The sequence below is a fragment of the Taeniopygia guttata genome, chromosome Z (assembly GCF_048771995.1).
Source record: "Taeniopygia guttata chromosome Z, bTaeGut7.mat, whole genome shotgun sequence".
NCBI lineage: Eukaryota > Metazoa > Chordata > Aves > Passeriformes > Estrildidae > Taeniopygia > Taeniopygia guttata.
Window position 1 is genome coordinate 7,509,886 of NC_133063.1, and position 22,125 is coordinate 7,532,010.

At 41.6% G+C, this 22,125-nt stretch overlaps 1 protein-coding gene across 10 annotated transcripts in view; it reads left to right on the forward strand.

Annotated features, from left to right (window-relative positions):
• The window catches only part of NRG1 (neuregulin 1), a 455,187-nt gene that overhangs the window by 311,577 nt on the left and 121,485 nt on the right, over window positions 1-22,125 (forward strand). For 7 of the 10 annotated variants that reach the window (XM_072921880.1, XM_072921873.1, XM_072921874.1 and 4 more), the window contains 3 exons: window positions 5,438-5,562; window positions 13,166-13,216; window positions 16,116-16,166. In XM_072921880.1, coding sequence (XP_072777981.1) covers window positions 5,438-5,562; window positions 13,166-13,216; window positions 16,116-16,166 — 227 coding nt within the window. The remainder of the gene's footprint in view (window positions 1-5,437; window positions 5,563-13,165; window positions 13,217-16,115; window positions 16,167-22,125) is intronic. The other 3 variants (XM_072921877.1, XM_072921876.1, XM_072921878.1) reach the window with 3 other exon arrangements.

Below are 22,125 nucleotides of genomic sequence, written 5' to 3' on the forward strand. Positions count from 1 at the left end.
AGACTGGTGCCTTGTTAATGCAGGGGAAAACTACATTATGCTTTCACTGCATTGAGACAGGAGAAGGCTTTTGCTGTTTTGTCTCTGCCTTGTTGTATACATTAAAAAGTTGTAATCGCCACCAGCTAGGAAAATCTGTTTGAACAGTCTTTCAATTCTCACTTCTGCTCTCAGCAGGCCGGGCAGCTCTGTGGGGCACCATGCCATGCCTTCCCTTCATTCAAGACACAGAATGTTTGGAATGCACTCTGCAAGAGGCTTTCCATTCCAAGGTGTTCAGTGTCCCCATACTTTGTGTCGGGGCTCACCTCACTAGACAAAACAAGCCACAAACAAATAGATATTTGACTATTTAATAGTTATTCAGGTTAAAATTCAGAAATCCTACCCTCCTTGGCAGTTTCTTGCACCCCAGCCTGGGGCACAAGATGAAACACGAAGAGGGACAGAGCAGCATCACCACAGCCCCCATGCCACAGTTGCACAGATGTCACGAAGGAACCTGTGATGTCTCCTTCCAGCATTTGCGAAATGGAGCTGTTCCAGGTGGCAGATAGCCTGGCAAATTGTCTGGACTCATTTGCAGAGCCATATGTCTCCGTCAGAGTTGTATTTTCGGTCTATTCTGTAGAGAAAATGTTCAGATCAGAGCCTAGCCCTCAGCTTTCCTAGCAACACAGTGCTGCCTGTGAGGGGCAATCAGTATTTCCTCCACTTGCATTTTGGCTGACGCTGGTTGACCAAACTCACTGGGGCTAGGATTTCACCTCCTGAAGCTGACTGTCACCAGTTCAGCATTGAATCAAGGAAGTGCCTTTTGCCAGTTTACTTCTTTGTGGCTTTTTTGCCCCCAAAAAGCTTTGGAGAGCTGTCAGAAGAGAAACTGATAACTATTGATTTGATGTTGATGCATGTGGAAGTGTGAGATTATTTTTCATCTTGATGTGCTGAAAAGTGTTTTCCTCAAAAGATGTATAATGAAAAAGATCACAACTGTACTTTTTTTCTGGAAGATAGAAATACAAAGTCATCCTCACCCACCACAAGTGAAGAGGGTGCAGGGTTTGATCTGTAATTTCACACATTTGTGCCTCCCCAGTCACAGTGGTACCACGCACTGTTGGAATTTCTCTCTTGTGTTTTAGAAATGTCATGAAATGGAGACGCACTTCCAGTTAGAGACATGAAAGTCACTAGATGCAGAGTAGAAGAAAGGAAAAGACAAAGGATGTCTGCTGACAGCTGAAGGATATTCATTGCCTTCCTATTTTGGCATTTTTGTTTGGGGATGCATCACTGCTTTGCCATTTCTTCTTTTGCTGTTCGTGTGTGCATCTGGGACAGACCAGAAGCAAAAAGCTGAAGAGAAAATAGATATTATTTTGATAAAAAATGGGACAGACACATGTTGCAAAGCTAAAAAAGCGTGTGTGGGGGGAATGCAGTGTAAATTAACGCATAAAAGACATGCACATTTCAGTAAGCAAGACACGTTAAAAAAATTCCATTGCAAATTAGAGGAAAATCAAAGATCAAAGAGTTTTTTTCCCCACTTAACATTCTGGGGTTTTTTTCATGATAGCATGCTGATAAATGTTTGTCATGTTCATATGTTTCTGTATTGTTACACAAGCATTTTAGTGTGAATTTTTTACTATTACCAAGTGTGAGGAGCATCAGCAATGAAGGTTAGAGTAGTTGATAAACTGTCTGGGATTAACATTTGTTTCAAAAGTTCAAATGGCTACATAAAAAATGGCTGTTTTTCTGAAGAACCGTTAGTATGCAGAATACCACAGCCTTACTGACATCTTCAATCCAAACACTTGAAAATAACACTTTCTAACACATTTACAAAAAGTTCACAAAGTTTATTTGTAGTACCCATGGGCCACTGATTTCTATCAGTTTGTAGGAAATCACCCTGCTTTTTGTGTGATGGCAGAATAAAACGTGTTTATTGTTGGAATAAATTAAAGGTTTCTTGTAGCCAGAGCTAAAGCTAAATAGCTTTATGTTTTTTAACAAACTGCAAAACATCTGGCAGTATGATGAAGTGCCTATCTCAGAAACTGGAAATTAAGACTTTATGTTTACACCTGAAGTACTCAAGGAAATGATAGTACATCAGCTTGGTGGTTTTGGGCACATTGGCCAAAAGGAGGATCAAAGGATTTGCCAAAGTGGAGTAGATGCTGAGGTTTTTTTTAGTGTTTTGAGCATTTAGAAGACCCTGTGGCAATGCAGCTTCCTCAAAGCTTAGCCTTCCAAAGACTCCTGTGCATGTCAAATGGTTTCACTTCTCTAAGCTCTCAAGGATAGTTTCAGGCTGGTTGATTCAGGGTGTGCAGAGCCCCAACGTGTGATGGTCCCACCTGGACTATGTGTCAAGCTCTGGGGCCCCAGCACAAGACAGACATGGACCTGTTGGAGTGAGCCCAGAGAAGAGCAGTTGATCACAGGGCTGGAGCACCTCTCCTCTGAAGACAGGCTGAGACAGTGGGAACTGTTCACTGTGGAGAAGAAGAGGTTTTGGGAAGACCTTACAGCACCTTTCAGTGCCTGAAGGGGGCTGCAAGAAGGCTGGAGAAGACATTTTTACAGGGATGTGGAGTGACATGACAAGGGGGAGTCTCCGTGAACTGAAGGAGGGTAGTTTTAGGTTAGATATTAGGAAGACATTTTTTTGTGGGAGCGTGGGAGGGCATTGACACCTTGTGCAGAATGGTGGTGGATTCCAAATCCTTGGAAGTGTTCAAGGCCAGGCAGGATGGGGCTTTCCAAGTAACCTGGTCTAGTGAAAGGTATCCCTGTGGATGGAAAGTGGGTTGGAGCTATATGATCTTTAAGGACCCTTCCAACCCAACCTACTCTGATTTTATACTTCTATGACAGTACGGCAGGTGAATCACACTAAATTCATTCTCATTACACTGGAGAGTCGAGAGAAACTGAATTACTTTAAATTTTAATGAAATGCATTTAAAGCACTCACTTTTACCTCAGATTTTTCAGAGTAAGAGCATATGGTCAGTGAGTTTCTGCTGATGATTGCTGATGATTGATGAGGCCATGATTGGTGGATTTGTGTGTCCAGGCTATAAGCTATTTCTTTGTGACAGTAGATATCCAGACAAAAGCGGGGCCCAGACAAGAGCGTTTCACCTTGTAGCTAATTCTCCCATGGCTGTCTTCTCCTATGATAGCATTTCATTTTCCTTCTCTGATTTCAAATGCAGGTGAGACTTGTACATTATTGGTTTGGGCAGGGTACAAGTCAGGCACTCTTCATTGTGTATAGAGAGACTCCCTTATCAGGGTTGGGGTTTTTTTTGTGGCAGAGACAAGGTGTTTGCCACTTCTAGATGATGGCTTTGGGTGCAGCAGTGCACAGGGAAACTTGGTGTGTAAGTGCCCTGCACCTTGAGGTTCATCCAAGCTTAGCCTGGATATTTGCCTGCAGACAGGCAATTCTGGATGACAGATGGAGACTGGAAGCAAAATGAATTCAAGCAATCAGATAAGGTGGGCTGGGTCTGCATTCTGCAGATGTGTTTCTTTCCCCTTCATGTATGAATACAAGCTCAGCAGTGTCACAGTGGCAATGAGCTCAAGATTCAGCAGAAGCAAATCTTACAGGGAGTGGCATTTTTTTTGGAGTAGCATGGTATAGTTTGAGAAAAGGACAAGCCTTTGAAAATAAAATCCCTTATCAGGGGCTTTAAGTCAGTACTGTTGAAGTACTGCATTGCTAGGAAACTGCTTCATTTACAGCCATTAATGAGTCATCTTCTGCTCTGTTTTGAATTCTGTCCCAATACCTCTCAATGATATTTTTAAGGCTATAAATATTCATATTATTTCTCCTGCTCTTGGAAACAAAACTCCGCGCACCTTTTTTTTTCTAAGGCCAAGAGTAAATTTGGCTTGTTAGAAATGAATTTGCAAGAAATACTGATGCTTCACCTATTTTAATATAAATATAAAATCACAAAAGGAAGACACAATTTTTTGTCTTTTCCCATATGTAGCAAGTAAAAAAAAAAAAAAAAGTGCAGGGAAAAGAGTTTTTTTCACAAAGCCAAGCAGGCCACAAAAGCAGTCTTCTTTCAGGACACAGGGGGCAACTCTTGTGATGGAGGTTTATGGCACAGAGGGGTCCACCTAGCACACTGCTTTTATTCCATGAGGGCTGGCTCCTCAGCAGTAGGAGTTTCATATAGAGGCAGGGAAAACTGAGCTGCCAATAAGCAGGGTTTGGATAGCAGACAGCAGATGGGATAATGTCCTGTGATGGAAGTAGGGGTGGCTCACAAGGATTTGTTGAAAAATGACCTTCAGAAGCCCACACTGCTGCAACAGACCTGTTTGTGGTCTGAACCAAGCCCTGCTCAGTGACTTGCAGAAGGGATAACCAGTTGCGATTTCTGCGTGGAGAGGTAGGAAACACGGCAGTGCTGAAGCAAAGCATCTCCCCAAACACTGTTTACCTCGGTGGTCGTGGTGGTTACCGTGAGCTTTCAGAGTGAGCAGACTCTGCCTCCTGGGTATCAGCCCTTCAAGTCAGGGTGGGCCTGCTTAGGGAAGCCATTCATGCACTCTGAGTGACTATTCTGTAGATCAGGTTTTGTGACAGGCAGAAACTTCCCCAGAGCACTTCTTTAAAGCAGTAACTGGGAACAGCAGTAATGTATGCATTTTCCCCAAGCTAGTCATTCTCTGCAGTCTAGATAATGGGATTATTGCCATCCTGTGAGTTGGGGAACCCATGAGTGACACCAGAACATGTTCCTACAAAATTAATGGGTAGGCAGGAGTTCTGCATTTGAAAATCTAATCTTAAAACCTTGGAGACTGATTAAATTACATATCTGAGCCAGGAACAAAATGTAGCTTCATGCAAATTGTGTTCCTGCCCTTTTTTTTTTTTTTTGTTAGCACTGGAGAATGATTTACTATTGGGGCTTCAGAGCCTGTTAAATAGTGTGTTCTAATCTCATGATTATTTAGTCAGATGTTATGAACTACAGTACTTATCCAGAACTCTACTACTGGTAATAGGAACCTATAGGGAAGGGTAATCTATTTTAGTTTAACACCCATCTCAGTGGCATCTGGACAACCAGCAGTTTGGCTGAGACAGGATGGTTGTTGGATGGTTTTCCAGATTTTCTTTAGAAGCAAAGACTTCTCTCATACAGAAAAGCATAAGCAAGTATCTTTATTTGTGTTCATGAATATGCCTGTTTTCCAGCAGCCTGTGAGAGATTTTTTTTTGTTCTCCTCCCTTCTTTCAAGCCTGGATAGTGCTCATATGTCAGTAAGAATGGAAGACAAGACCCTCTGTTGAAAGGGGTGGGGAAAAAAAGTGCTTTATTTTACGCAGTGACTGTTATTCCAGTACAGGATATTTATATGGTTTTTTCTGATTTCACAGGAAATACTCTGAGCTTCACATTTACAGAGCCACGTTGGCTGATGCTGGGGAATATGTGTGCAGAGTGAGCAGCAAGCTGGGAAATGACAGTACTAAAGCCAGTGTTACCATCACGGACACCAATGGTAAGGCTTCACTCATTATTTTACTGTCACATTCAGACAGACAATGTATTAAACCTGCCAGCAGGACAAAGGGCTGAGAAGCAGGACAAAGCTTGGCAAGTGAAGTGGAAGCACTGAAATCTTTTAGGTGTACTAAGAAAAGCAGTCGGGCCTGACTTGTCTGTTAGGTAGTTGAGATGCTCAATTTGCCTTACAGACAAATGGGCTGTCTCCTACAGATCTCAGGACAGATCAGCGTTTTCTGTGTGACGCCAAGTCTAAGACACAGTCTAGTCAAGATTAGAAAAAGTTGAAGAGAATATTATTCTAATCCCTGTTACGCACAGTGAGAGAAGTTGTGTTTAACCTAAAACATACCATAATCTGAACTGCTAAACCGACACTTGTCACTTTAAGTCATATTTGTATTGCTCTGATTGCCACCATTTTTACTTTCACATATGGTGATAGGTTTTTGTTTTGATTTCTAAAACAATAAACACAAAAGCATGAATATATCTGAAGACAAATTACTGAAAGGTTTGAGTGTGATTCAGATGCTTTGATTCAAGTATTATAACTTAAGGCTGATTGTGATTTAAGCTGAAATCATGTTTTTCAAGTGTGGCTTTGACTAATTCAGCTCCCATAATTCAAACTCCAGTGTCCAGTCATTGTGAAGTACAAAACAAAAATGTCCTCATTAGCAAACAAAGCAGAAGTTCTCTGCAAATCTTGGATGAGTTAAAGATGTTACAGCAATGTGAATTTACCAGGCATGCTTTCCTGTCCATATTTCTACACTCTTAAGTGGGAGATAGGCATTTACATAAACAGAAAACCAAATGCAAACCTTTTCCAGTGGGATTTGTCTTTGTCTATCTGCTGTTTTGTAATCACACAGTAATTGCTTGACTGTATTCACTTTGTGTATTTGCTATTCTATTTCATCAACTACAAAATATCAAGTGCTAGAATTTCTTTCTAGCTGTATGGTATTATAATCATAAGCAGATGTCAGGAGATTGATATAAAAGATCAAGTGTTATTTACTGGAATGTTGCTGAGAGGAAAAATGGGTAGGTGTTTCTGTGTAGTTTTGTAGACTCTCTTGGTTTCCATGAATACAAATTTTGGTTGCTCATTAGCTGCTTACATGGAAAGATCCTATATGATTTCCGTAACTTAACTGTAGGCACTGTGCCTAGGCAGTTTTACAGATAAATGCAAAAAAAAAAAGCTTGACTATTTTCTATTACTTTCTCAGACAAGGAACAGTGTCATGGGAGTGCATGCAGGACCTCATTCCTGTGCTATGTGACATGGATTTTTCAGCTTCCTTGTGGGCTGTGCTGAATGACTGCAAAACACTGTTGCTGCAAGAGGGCAGGAGCTTGGTCTCAGTAAAAAGTATTTGTGGCAGGCTCTGTTATGTGCATCCATAACATATATGTTAAAATGAATCTAATTGTGTTATGAAGTGTAAGTTGTTTAAAACACAGCCATATATGCAAACACAGGGAAAACTGGAATCAAGTCTAAACCTGCCAGCTGGCTCTTGTCCATAAAGATCTGAACTGGAAACTCAATGATATCTGGACTGGAACATCTCAGTGATATTTGATCATCTAGACTCAGGCATGGCAGCATTGGTGGAATAAATCAATCATGCATATTTGGTTGCTACATATACATCTGAGCCCCCTCTGCTTACTGTTCCTCATAAATTACCAATAAAATTGTTCATAATTTTCCTGCTAATGGTGGAATTTTCCACCTGGATTTGAGAAACAGCATGGGCAACATCTGGTGACTTAAGAGCAATAGATCCTTATGGCCTCAAAGGGCAACATCTGCCTTGCAAACAGGGATAGACCCCCTGCATGGGTGACCTTCTCACCCCTCCTTCCCCCACCTTCCCTGACCTCTTACCCTTGCTAGCTTAATGACAGATTTGGGATCCAAACTCGGTAATGAGCCCTGAAGGACAGTCATTACTTGGGTCCTGTATAGCTGGGAGGTCCTGCAATATTCATAAGAAGGAAAGAATTTTAAACTAAAGGAGAAAAACAAAACAACAAACAAAAATCCAGCATGTTTAACTCTTACTTGTTATTACCTGTTAATGGGCTTTTGGGGAAGCACTTGGAACTACAATGTAGTCCAGGAGTCCCTGTAGAAAACTAAACTGTTGGTATCTGAGAAGGCTGAATCTCTCAAAGTGAGCAGAGAGATTTCTTTCTTCCACCTCCAGCAGACAGGGTAACAGTGAAGTAAACAAAAATGCACCAGAGGGCCTGACTTTCTTGTGGTGATACTGGTCTGCTCTGCCATGTGAACCGTAACTTAAATTGTGACCTTTAATTTAGTGACCTCACCTGGTCATATGTATTATGTATGCCCTGCTGTCTGCAAACTAGATCTTCCTTTCCCTTTGTGATGATTACTTTAAGAGTGGGGGTAGGCAAGGTAATGGCATTTCTGGGAATGGGGTTATTTTTATTTCCACTGTAAGGTTAGTGTTTTTCAATATCTAAAAAAAAAAAAAAAAATCTGCATTTAAATTCCCTATAATTTTGTCAAACTAGGAGTGTTGTAGTTGAAATTTTCTTTACTTGTGTATGCGATGAAAGAGAACCCCAGGGCCAGACCAAAGGTCTGTTTATCATGGTGCCTTGTCTCTAACATCAACTACCAAAACATAGGAAGACAAGGCAAATGTGCTGGAGTTTTCCCCCCAAGAATATAAGAAGCCTTACATTTACCACCAAGGTTGCTGATTTCAATTCCCTGCTTCAAGCATAGAAAAGCTAGTATTTCTCAATAAAACAATTGTAAAATATTTTTTGTTGTTTTCAGTGAGCAAAGACATTAATTTTTCCTGATCTCATTCTCCAAAGTGGTAAACTTTTCTGTCTAAAACAGTAATATTCAATGCAATAGTAATTCCTTTCCTTCTTACTATTATAAACATTGGTATTATTTAAAACTGCCAAATTTGCTTTTGTGTAAGTTTTTGCTATACATAAACATGGACACACACCACACAAACAGTATTAACCTACACAGACTTATAAATTTTCTCAGTTTTACTGAAAGGTATATAGATCTTTGTCTATAGAGCCATGTGCGTGGATTAAAAATGTAACAAATATAAAAATGGTGAGACAAACACAATTTATACCAGTCTTAATAGAAAGTAATAGGAGCTATTATCTTTTAAATAGCTTGAGTGTAGCTTGCCCACAGGATATGAGCTGCCTTCTTATTTTCATTCACTCATACTCCCTTAAGAAAGATTGTAATTGAGGTCAGAATACAGTCATGAAGTTCTCCTGGTGGTGTATAAATAGTACAGAAGTTTGCAAATGCAATAGTAACTGGTTTTTTTTTGTGCATCCTGATTTCTTACTTTACCCAGGCAAATTTTTGTGGTGAATTTTTCAGAGATTTTCTCATCAGCATAGGACCTTACTATACTTAGTAAATAACACTGACAGAATATTTCATAGCACAGCCAAAGCTTTCAATTTAATCACAAAAGCCAGTATTTAGACAACTAGCTAAGTGATATCTTTTTGATAAAGAGTCAAGCATGCTCTAGCTGCATGTGGTGTCAGTCTTTTCCACTAAAACCTGTTGGCCTGATTCTTTTGCCTCTCTGAGGATGTTTTCTATGCCCAGCATGTTTCAGGGTTTCAAAAGCCAGAAGTCTGCAGTGCTGGTTCTGCTGGGTTGTGTGCCAGATTTTGGGTGAGCTCTATTCCTTCATGTCTGTGGAAAGTGAGTGGATGTAGTTTGACTCATCAGTGTGGGTGGCTGGGACAATTTTGCCTGAATTGATGGGCACTAGAAGTACTCAGGTGATCTGTTAATGTATCTCAATGGTAGGCAGAGGTGAACCTTGGTAAATTCATTAGCTGCACAATGCCTGTGCAGGCTTTTTGTTTTGCATCCATAGGACTTGCAGTAGTAGTAACAGCTTCACGTTGTACAGTAATCAGTAGGGATCTGATACTCATAATTCATTCAATTTTAATTTGCTCTTCCTCTTCTGAAGACAGACAGTAGCTTAGCTTCAAGAAGATGGCTGAGAAATAAGTACGTAAAAACATCTTATATCTAGTACCCATGAAGCATGTGACAAACTATGAAATATTTCAAGTGCAAAAGGAGTCCCTTCTTCTGTCCAAGACTTGATTAAAGTAGGAGATCAGGGTACCTCTTCTCTCTAGCATAATTGCAGTCTACCTGGGACATCGGTTTTTTTTAACTGGCTGGCATAATGAGTCTCATTCTCACCTGGAGCAAATCGTCATGCTTAGACCAATGTCACTGATTTGGTCTTTGAAAGAAATGTGGCCATCACTTAATTTGGTATTGCAACTCCCCTAAGAGAACTCTTGAACCTTTCCTTCCAATTTGACATACTTGTATTGAGGGCTATGCTCTTTGACTCAAGTCAGTTTCTTGGAGGAAAAAGGGGCAAAGTATGGTAGTTTTAAGAACCTAAAAGTTAGTTTAGCCACTGGATCACCCTGTGTTTTTGACTACATATGCCTGCATGCCTCTGAGGCCCCAGACTACAGCCTTACCAACCTTCTACACAACTACTCTGTGCTCTGCCTTCTATAGACCAAGTGACAGAGATTAAGAAAGTGCTCCCCTTTCCTCAAGGTGTATGTTAGTTTGTGTCATTGTATAATTCAGATGGTATCACCCTAACACCACAATCAATTGGAAAGGCTTAAAACTTAGATCACTATCAGAAAGTACACATCAGGATGACAAAAAGCTTGTTTGCAGCTCTAATTACCTATGGTGTCTGAATCCCTCTCAGAGCCCAGGCTGTTGTCCCTGTCAGGGTTCTCAGTGACCACCTGCAAGGCCTGAACTAAAACCTGTGAGCTCGGCCAAATCCCTTCAGCTTGCTCAAGCAGCCTTTTTTTGCATTAGGCCTCTGACAAACTAACTGGGGGGAAAAAAGCTGTGAGGGCATGCACAGAGCTGTTCACACCAGCAGCTGTAAGACTCGTAAATATTTAGTTATCCTGGAGAAAAGGTTTTGACTGAGGAGGAGAAGCACCTCCTGCCTCAGAGCCTTACAGCAGAGCTTGTTGCCCACACAACAAGGAGTGGTCTCCTCTCAGCAGACCAAAGAAAGTTCCCTATCTGGAAGGATGGATCAACATATCAAGGCCATAGGGTTGCTGGGAGTCCTGTGTGAGTTGAAGGAGCTCTTCCCTGTTATATCAGGCTGAACAGCAGAAGATGCTGCTGGCCCGAGTAGTAAAGAAATAGGACTGAGAAGCTGCAGGGACCAGCTCTTTAAAACATCCCCAAACAAGGATCTCTCATGGATCCTTCAGTATTTTTATATAGGTTAGCCCCTACACAAACATACCCAGTTTCAGGAAGCAGCACTTCACTAAGACTTAGTATTCCTGGAGGTACCAGGAGACAGAATTGGTTGTAGCCTCTGAGGCTGCTGCTCCTCATGGGAACTTAAACATGATGATGAAGACAGGGCTGCAGGCTGCCATCCCCATACCTAGCAGACTGCAGCAGCAAAATATTATGACTGAAAAGTGGTTTCAGCTCTCCCACCTCAGGCAAGTACTGATGGCCTGCTATGAGAGGCCTCTTTTTTGTTTGCTTCTTGTGTTCAGATATCTCATCATGTGGCTCTGTGCTAGCCTTCCCAGGCACTGTAAATGCTCTTTGTATGGTTGTGGTACACTGTGTGCAGTAAGCAATAGACATAAATGTTATGTTTTCCAAATTTTAGCATCCACTCCTAGTGTTGCTAACACGAATGTTACTAGTGGCTCTTGATAAGGTGTGACTTTGCCACATGTTTTCTAAATTTATTTCTCAGCACGTGTAGGAGGTGTAGGAGGCTCTGGCTGTGTTTTTTCTTTTCCACTGGCAGCTTCCCGCCGGTGTTTGTACTAACACAGCTGGGCTGGGGAGGTGCCAGTAAGAAATGCTCCATCAAGCTCAGCACAGGCACTAAATGGAACATGGTTTCTTTAATGGTGAAAGAAAAGTTTGCTCCAGTTGTGCCAGATGCTGAGCTATGCAGCTGTCAGACCTGTTCCATCTCCTGATGTGGCTAAGAAAGGTTAATTGCTCAGACTACCCAGCTGCACAATAGAGAAACTGCTGTTATGCAGAGGTTTTGACCTTAAAAATTTTACTTATGATACACACTTTCATGCCATGCATCACTGGTTGCCAGGAAAATGCTGCATAACATGTTCTCTCCCATTAGTGAGATGAAACTGGGATGTACTAACTAGGCAAATAGTATATTTGCCAAAGAAAGCTATACCAAAATGGAAAAAAAAATGCAAAAGAAGAGTAAGCAAGTAAGAAGTTAAAATGCAGAGCCGATATTAAAGTTTAACAAGAGGGATGTTGAAGGGAAGGCATTTGGACTAATTTTGTCTTTGATCAAGTTTCTGTGAACTCTGGAGACAATGAGCAAAGAACCATTGGAATCCAGATTCACAAAACAGAATAAACACATTCCAGAGTTGCCTTTTCCTAAATCTCTTATGAGGTATTTTTTAAATTCTGTGTGCTTGACCTACTAGGGGATTCTTGGTGTGCCTTGAGGTTTCAGGGCAAGACTTTTTTCCTGGCATTCAGGGCCTTTCTCCAGCTGTAGAGCTGAACCTTGTGCAGCTGCATTGAACTGCACCACTTAATGTCTGAAATGTGTTTTGAGAACTTGGGGAAGTCCAAGACTCTTGGTGAATACAGCTGAAGAGTGATTTGTTCACACCTAAGAAATTGCACACAGTTGTGGCTTGCAGGGACAGCGGAGCACTCGCAAATCAACGCTGTCAGTGGAACAAGGTCTCTGTGCAAGTCTGCGAAGCCTAAACAAAGGCTTTCCACATTCTGTTTTCTCCCATCTGCACGTTTTGCCATTAGCAAGGATCTGAATATGGCAACATCACCCCCCTTAGCCATCAGCTGGTTCAGCAAGTGAGTGCAAGCATCCGTGCCAGTGTGTAAGTAGCAACGGTGTATGGACAAATGCGTAGGACCAGTATGGAAGCTCAAGTTCTCCCATCTCTTCAGCAAAACAGCTGTTTGATTTCTGTCACAGAGCCCCCAGCAGCCCATGAGAGATGGGGTTTGCCTGTGCTCAGATTTCCCTGAAGTGGCAAGTGACATTATTGGATGTACTTACCAGCAATTCAAGTGATATGAACAGAGACACGTCTTTGCAAAATTTAACTGCCTAGAAGCATAAAGAGTGAATAGTCACACTGATGTCTTCCAGAAGCAGAGCCATGTGGATGATTTCTCCTGTTGCCACTGACCACTTATTTCCAGAGGAAAATGAGAAATTGAGCAACTGGCTGCTTTCAGAAGGAGCGGGCTTTTTTCTTCAGTTTTGCTAGTAGGCACCATCGTTATTTGGTTTTTTCCTGAAAAGAAACTTCTGCAAGTTGATACCTGATTGAAGCCTCTGTCCACTGCAGCAAAATTTAAGCTTCCTTCTTTGAACACCTTTTGCTTCTTTACCTTGTCCAGTCTGGGGCTGAGTGCTGCTTGAGGATCATCTGACACCATATTATAACTTCTTGTTGCCTCTTGTGTTTTCCAGAGAGTACCAGCAAGATACCAGTATCAACAGAAGTGACAAAAACTTCTTCACGTAAGTTGAATTAACAGTCTTTCTGTCTCTTTCATTTCTTCTTAAAATTGCCTCTACAGCACTGAAGCAACTCTTTTTTAACAGAGAACAATTCATCTACATCCAGCACCTCCATTTCTGCATATCACTTTGCATACTTGAGCTACTTCAGGGATCAAGAAATGAATGAAGAACGGTTAAGCCTACTTTTTATTGTTCTAGGGCTGTATTGAGGAAGCAAATTTGGCCTACAGTTGTCAGGCTGCAGCAGCCCAACTGAAGAAGTATTTGTGTTGTTAGGAGCTATGTTTTAAAAAAGCTCTTACCTCCTTCTCCTATAAATCCTATCAGCTGCTTGTGAGTTTGCTGAGTGTACAGGCATGTTGATGTGCCCTCAGGAAAGTCTGCTCCCTAGACTGCTCTGTTCCTCAGGGCTCTACATACAATTGCTGACAGCTCTGCAGGGTCTGTGCGTGTAGACAGGTAACTCACTCTCAGTAATTTAACCACTTTTAAAGCTGCCTTGGCATACTAGGAGTCTTCTCCAGGTGGTTTTCTTTTAGGCTGATGGAATTTGCTTTCAGCATCCTTCCTGCAGTTACAGATTGCATACTTCCAGAGTTGCAATACTGCTGGAACTGACCCCAGGAGAAGCTGCTTTCATTATTTAACTGTTGAGAATTACTTTATATATGGCCACAATACAAGCACTTGTCTCTGCCGATGACTTTGGCTGAGACAATTGTAGATAAATGTGTGTAAGCCGGGCAGCCCAAGGATTTACAAGACGCGCATACCCTCCTTGGCAAAGAGGCTGGGGTCCTGCTAGCTTTTTTGGGAAAGCTATGTCTGGCAGGGACGGGTTTTGGTGTGAAATGACAGTGTTTGTAGGCTAGATCAAGGAAAACAGTGTGATTGCCAGATTTTGCATTTAGCATGCCTGCAGCCTTTCCTTTGATGCGTCTGTGTGTGTGGCGACCTACTTCTGAAATCTTGGCATTGCTGCCTGACAGAAGAGACATTGGATGTGCCCATATTCTTTCATGTTCTCAGTGGGGCCTGTCACTGGTGCTTCACTGGGAATATATGAGACCACATAGTTAATAGCAAGTGTCCTGTAACCATTGGAACCATTTTTTGTTCAAAGAAAGTGACATGCTGGTCACTGACTCCACTGGGCTTGCCTTGCCTTCTGCCTTGTGCAGCAAGAATGTAGTCCCTGCATTTTGCTGCCTCCTTTCCCATGAATTAAAGTTCTTGTTCTTGAGCAGTCTCTTTCCCTGCTTACATCCCTTCAAGTGCCTGCTGTTACAGTACTGTCTTCCTCTTTACTGCTATTGTGCTGCTGGAGAGGAGGAAGCTGGGGTGTTCAAAAAGCTGGCTGCGTTCCTGATGAATCTCTGCACTGGCAGATTTCGTGCCAAGCAACACATCACGGTGCTGTCCCCAGAACAGCAAAAAGCAGTATGTTCAGTGGCTGCTTGTGGAGGTCTCCACATGGAGCTCTGAGGAGCTCTTTGATAATGTGGCTGGAGCAGAGACCAGCTTAGTCCCAAACCCAGCCAGGTGCTGTTTTTCCTACTGTTCTATCCCCACTCTGGGTCCAGACCATGTCTTTATCTAACACTTCATGAGTTTCCTGGTGACTAGTAATGCCTGGGGTTTTGGGCACTGCTAATTTTCTTTTCCAGGACTCTCAAATGAAAATAATTAATTTGTGTGTTGTTTCTTTACTTTAAGATAGACTATTGTGAAATGCTGGTGTTTAAATCACCGGGATATAAGTCTCTTGAAGTATTGCTACAGTTAATTTTGATGATAGAAGGACTGACAGAGCAAGTCTTGCTTTTTAAGAGTGGGGTTTTTTGCCTAAAATCTGGCTTTGTTAAGCAACAGATTAATCTTTTCTGTGTGACATGACATGTTAAATGTTTCACTACAGAGCATGCAGTATGCCTGACCTGCTCCCTAGAATTCACAAACTGGCTGCTAACCACCTGTACTGCACACTGGCACATCGCTTTGCCACCTTAGGCAAAGTATTCTCTCTTTAAAATATTCCTTTCAGCTGATAATACTTCTCAAGCCTTCTCTGGAATTCTTTATTCATGCATGACACCCTATGTGATTTGCTAGATAGTGAAAGCCAATGAAGCCACCCAAACACATGGCTCTTAATTGCTGTGTGGTTCAGGTTCCTATAGTTCAGGAGGTTCAGACCTAGCTTCAGGCTACCTGCTTTTTCTATAAACTTTTCTGAGTGCTTCCTTTGTGTGATTTGTGTTGAGGTCCATGTGCTTCCACTGTCCTACAAGATTATTTACAATTCTTTTTCCATTCTTGTAACTTTGGGGCTGGTGCCATGTCCCGTTTTGGTCTGGAATGTCTTCTGCTTTCCCTTTCATCTACAGCTCTCTGCAGAGGTGGTGACACTCATGGACCCTCCTCTCTTTCAAGCTACAGAAGTCCTAAACTATAGTTGTGATAGAGTGAAATTCCTTACTGTTCAATAGGAGTTATGTGAGAAGAAGATAAGAAGCTAGTGTTTCCTGGGTCAGCATGTGGAGCTTCAAGACCTACTGCTTTCCACTTGCCTCTGATACTGTCAGAAACAGCTGAAAACTTTACCCTGTCTTTGCCAGTTTTCTCACGGCCTTTCCTCCCAGGACCATGGAGCATTTTTGCTATAACTGATTATTTACAGTGCGCCTAGGACATGCTGAACCAACTTTGAAGTTCTTTGCTTTCTCAAGCTAGCTCATTTTTTTGCTCTGCTCTGCTGGGTTTCTGACTACTGAGGAAAAAGAAAAAAAAAAAAAAAAGAAATCTCTACGGGGGGAAGATGTTCAGGCTGCTCCAGTATAGTGCTGTAGCTGTGGCTGTATTCTTACAACTTTATTGTTACTTCTGTGTGTTGCAGAACCCATGCTTAGGATACAAGCTTCAACAGAAGGAACAAACACTTCCTCCTGTAAGTATATGCAAGTTGTTTAAATTATTGCTGGCAAAACCCTCAGGTATATTTCTCCCTTCCTAGCTCAGGAAAAAATGTGCATTAAGAGACCAGGAGTGACTGGGTGGGATTTCTGAACTACACATGCAATTGTTATTTGTTACATATGATTAGAACTCTCACAGACATGCTTTTTGTGTATTGAGGCTCAAACACCTTCCTTCAGAAAGATCAAATGTAAGTTGGAGCAGGGAAAAGGAGGAGTGAACTACACCAGTGTTTAATACTTGGAATTCCCTTCCCTGCCCTCCCCACACAATGTATTGCTTCAAACACTGTTTCCTCTGCCTCCACAGCCCCTGTCCCTGGGGTAGCTGGAGCACCCTCAGCTCCAGCCATCCCCACCTGGGTGCATTTCCCTTCATCTGCATGCCAGCTGGTGCTCCTTAGAATTCTTTCACTCCTTTTCTATGCACCAGAATCCTTGGGAAGAAGATGAGGAAGGTGATGACATCATTTTGTGTGTCTTCCCTCAGCTGGGACAGAGAGCCAGGAATGGTTCTTTCCTAGGAAAGAGAGAACATCTCACTGCTTTCACGGCTTATCTCAGGAGCACACTGGGAGCTGCAGGGGTACCAGTGAGGAAAGTGACTTTTCTTTCTCTGTAGTGATGCTTCCCAGGGATTATGGATTAGCCACAATCCTATACAATTTTACCCTTGAGAACCATTAGGAAGAAACTTCCAGTTCTTTACTAGAACCAAATCTACCATCTATCAGGCTGGTTTTGAGCAGTCTGGAAGGCCACTTAACACAATCAGAGTCAGTGGGGTTGTGGGAGGTGGGGTATTAATCTTGCCATAAAGCAGTAAGTGTTGCCAGCTGCTAGGAATAGCATGGCAGGTGAGGTAGACCGATGGTCTGATCCACTCTGACAGTTCCAGGGCTGCTTTAAAATATGCTTTATAGAAAACTCTACATGAATGCCCTTAGCCCGCATTTAATAGCTACTGTAGCAGCACCAGGAGGAAATGTCAAAGCCATATCTCTGGATTTTTCTAGCTTTTCGTCTCAGCTGATAATTTTTAAGTGTGTGTTGAAAGAATTAGAGGAATTTGATTTGTTATTTGAGAAGCTTTCTGTCAGCAAGGTGAGAAGAGTTGGATTTTGGCCTCTGTTTCCCTTTGATGCCTAGCAGCAGAGTAGGCAGGAGTAATTTCTGGAGCAATTTAAAACAGTAGATCCTCTGTTCTGTTCTCAGAAGCATTAGTGTACACTGGAGTTAGTACCATTCAAGTCACTAAAATAAGTAATGGAGGAGAGAGGGCAATATTGGATATTGCTGCCTACACTGGGTAGGAAAAGCAGGAGGGAGCCAACATTTATTGCTAACAGATGTGAATGTCTACTCGCACTACAGAGTGATGAGGGAGTTGACCATGTACTTGTTTTAAAGTTCTTTAGGGATTTTCTTTTCTGAATTTCCATGTGACATGTCCATTTCACACTTGTCACTGTCAATCTTGTAGCAGCCACAGGAGCTAAAATAAACTGTGTCCTTCCACTTCTCAGACAATAGCAGATGTTTGGACAACATGCCAGCACTGTCATGTAGGCCAGACACTGGGAAAGACCTGAAAACAGCAGAGTGATTCCGTGGGTTCTCTCCCCTAGGGCTTTCACAAGAGAACAGACATGTGTCGTGCTTTACTTCTTTTGAAGTTTCAGTGACAGATATTCAGAGAGAAAGAAGTTAAGAAAAAAGATCCCACCTCTGTAAGACCATCCACAACTGGCATCCCAAACCAAACCCTTTTATGTGCACATATTGCTGCACTCCTCAAAATCAAGTCCACTTTGAGAATGTGGACCTCCATTCTTAAATAAGGAGAAAGGCTTGACCCATTGTTTTACTGTCACATTCAGAAAGACCATGTATTAAAGCTGCCAGCAGGACAACACTGTCTGTGGACAACATCAGTCTCTGATGAGCTGTAAGAGCTATGCTATATCAAAAGCTGAGCCTTTATAGCAGTAGGAAATGAGGAGGTTGCACAGAGACAGAGCCTGTGGGAATATCTGTCAAACAGGAGCATTTGCTTAGCTGCACCTTGCAGCATTACCCTCATACTTGTTTGTGCTATTTGCTAAGAGCTTCTCCCTGAAATGTCTGTGGAGACACTTCCCCCAGCAAGGAGCAAAGAGCTAGGACATGCCAAGTGGCCTGCATGTTTCAGATGTGATTGTATTATACAGGGATTCTCAGTTCAGATTTGTCTGTTTGGGCAAGATGGTGAGCTGGCATCATCCTTCCATCACTTGGAACATATTCTCTGCACAATGCTTCCTCTTATCCTCTGTCTAGCAGGTTGATGTGATTACCAGCTGGAGGCAAGAATACGGATAAAGAACAGGTAGGAGGCTGTTCCTACCTTGCCGGTGGGTTTTTTTTTCAGAAGAATACAGAATGGGTTTGTTTAGCTTTTTTCTGGAGAGAAAGACCTATTGCTGGTCATCTGCTCCATAGATGACTTTGCTTTTCTACAGACTTTCTTGTTGGGCTCTAAAACCTGCAGAGAAATTTTGAAAAGAAACATTAATTGGGCAAGAAGTGTGCCAGTTTGGATTGCTCATCTTTCCTCTCTGGAGTCATTCACTTACAAGCTTCAGGCCTGGCACAGCAAGGCACTTCCCTAACACTTTATCCTCTTGTCATGCAGTAAGAGATTCCAATATGTATATTAAATTATGACCAGATACAGCACATAGAAAGGAAGTTTGCAAAGACTTTTTGCCTGACACCTTTTTTTGAGTACAATACTTATGAAAATGGTCAATGCTGGGCAATAATACCTTCTATGGCATGTAGCTAGGGTCACTGGTTTACAGAATATTTTTAACAGGAATATCTTTGCATATACAAAGCAAGCAGCCTGGACAATAAATCATCTGTGCTCTAAAATCTTAAAAAGCAAGTTAAGTTTTTGTTAAATTCTGCTTTCCTTCATCTCTTAAAGTGAACCCAATTCTCCATATATCTAACAGAAGTCCACTTTCAAAAACCATGAATTTTCTAAAACTCATACAGACATTATCCAGCGCTTCTGAAAGACAGAGTGCTTGGGCCCCAGACGATACAGTTTTTAGGTAGCTTCTTCTTCTGCCTTAGAAGAAAAAGCTATCTAAAAACCTTCTGCTGAAAAGACTATCTGACTTTTTTTTTTTTGTATTTCATAGAATTTTTTAAAGGGTAATCTTGATTTGTATAAAGTCCTCAGACCATTTAAGTTGTCCTGCTGTGTGATTTTTGGAGGTTTGTTTAGATTTCTTTATTTTTTTTAATGGCGTTCATGCACAGATACCTACCTACCAACAGGAGTGCACTTGTCTTTGATGTGTGGAAAAGCCTTGTGGAATCAAGGAAACACAGATGGAAAGTCTTTCCTACCTGCTGCAGTCCATGTGAATTGCAGTTCCTTTAAGATAGAGCATGACTTGATGAATAGGTATCTTGCAGTGTAGTGAAATACAGTATATCTATTTTTTCTGCATTAATTCAATTTACTGTATTTGTTTAGTTTCATTTTATTCCGAGTTTGACAGTTTTTAATTTATAATATTCCCTCTACAGTGTAGAGACAAAGATCATGGTATGATTGACAGTGCTGCCACACAGTGTAAGGATCAGAAAAAATTAGGGGATAATGCCTAACCATTGAACATGTGTTCAGCTTCTTTCATCTCTAAAAACTTTTTCTGCTTTGTCATAAAATTTAAATACAGTGGTAGCACCTCAGAAACCTTGAAATGCAGCTATTTTGGGGTGAAAAAACAGATACTTTTTTTTATGAGATAGTGAGTAAATGTGTACAGTCACTTGAGGCAGGATGGGAAGAGGAGAATACTGTAACCAATTTATGAAGCTGAAGGAATTCAGATGTGGAAGGCAATTACTTAGGTTGCATTTGTGCTATCAGCAGGACTCCCAACGCCTGCTCTTGTAAAAAAATCAGTCTTACATCTTCAGTTATCAGAATTTAATTCATCTGTGCCATAGGTAAAAGGCTACTTCTCCAGGAGAGGTATACACTTCATGCCATGGTGGGACAGTGGATCAAAGGAAAACACGATTCCACCTCGTGCATTTTGCTTTATTATTTTAGTGGGTTTATTTCTCTTAATAATGGTCTCTGGAGAGAATATTTTGTTCTGAGGACACAGTGAGTGACTAAGGGAATGGTCAGATAACTAGTTCTTGTTTAATATAAAATGAGTTTAAACCTCCTAGTTAGTGAAATCCTAATGAAAAAGCAGTGGTGAAGAAGTGTCAGTCCTTTGTTATAACCTACCACAGTGTGCAGTATGTTCCATTTTCATTCTTCATAGTGGGCAGTGGACAAAGCAGTGGTAACTTCAGTACTTCTATGATTTCATCTAGCGTGACTAACCCTGTTTCCTGTAGTTATATTTCACAGATAAGGCAAATGCATGGAAATAGGTAAAATCTCCCAGAAACACGGCTTTCAGTCTTTTGTATGACTCCAAGTCTAAAGATGGTGTGACAAGAAATGCCTTCTCCCAAGCCACTTAATCTTGCAGGGTTTTCTATAGTTGCATTCTTGGTCCTCCAGTCTTGCTCTGAAGGAGAGCCTATGCTGTCACTCAGCTGGGTTAGGCCACTCCACTGGGAAATTCATGCATGCCAAACTTCAGAGACATCATCTTTAATATAAAGTCACTTCTCTTCAGTGCTGGGGTTTCTTTTCTTTGTTTCTTTCAAGGAGTTCAGAGAGGTAAAAGGCAATGATGGGTGTAAGCTGTGATAAAATTAGAAGAAGGTGACATAACAGTCCAAAAGGAATAAGGGCAGCAGTTTTTATGGCTTAAATACAGCTGCCAGAATGGAAGGGTTTTAAGGACATAGACTTTAGTTAGCTGTTTACTTGTGCACGTAAGAATAAATCTGGAAGGCTAGCACTTGCCTCAGCATTCGTATATAATGAGGCAATTGTGTTTTATGTATAAATATACTTACAGTAGATAGGTTTATAAAGTATATATATGTAAGTGTGAAGGTAACGGTTTATGTCTGTTTATTTCAAGTTGTGCTTTCCCAAGGTCATGAACTACACCATAAAAAGCGTTATCAAATATGTGGCAGTCTACTCTGGTGGAATATAAGTCACAAAATCTACTTTACAGATTTCTGTAAAGAATTTCCCAAGCTCATGTCACATTACCTTCAACATGCTGAGGATCCTCTCTTCTAACTCCAGAAACACCTCCCATCTTTCAGGAAAATGATTTTTAAAGACTGTGTGTGACCTTAGTGATGAAGTGGGGGAGCCCTTCACACCAAGGTAGCTGTCCAAAAGTCATCCTTGCCAGTGGATGCCCTAGCTAAAGAGTGTGGGCTTCATCCCTAGCTTTCCTCAGGAACCCTCAGTATGTCTGGACTTTTGTTTCTGAGATCCTGCAAATCATATGGGAATTTGTCTTCAGCAGTCTGTTAGTCTGCTTTCTTTTGAGGTTCTTCTCATCAGGTCAAATCATGGCTAACAGAGTTTGTGTCTTTCTCACTTCTTCCTACTTTGCTGAAATGACACATGCTCTTTGCCCACCTGAGAGCCAAATAAGCATCTTTCTGATCTGGCAGCAAAGCCTATGCTATACTGGAGGACACGAGCTTGCAGCACAGGGTTGTGTTGGTGTTTTGATCGCAGTTGTTTGGTCACTGTGTCTTCCCAGAAGTCCCTGGTACTGTCACTGTGACAAAAATGGGTACTCAAGGACTCCTGTTCCTCCTGGCTATACTCTTTCTAGGTAGCAACTGTGAACATACATCGTGGTACTGGATCAGCCTTCTCAAATTTTCGCTCTTCTGCAGCATCAGGGTAATTCTCACTGAGTAAAGGTACACAACAGGCAGTTATGCCAGTAAGGCAGGGATCTCTGAACAGAATGAAATCTGTAACCT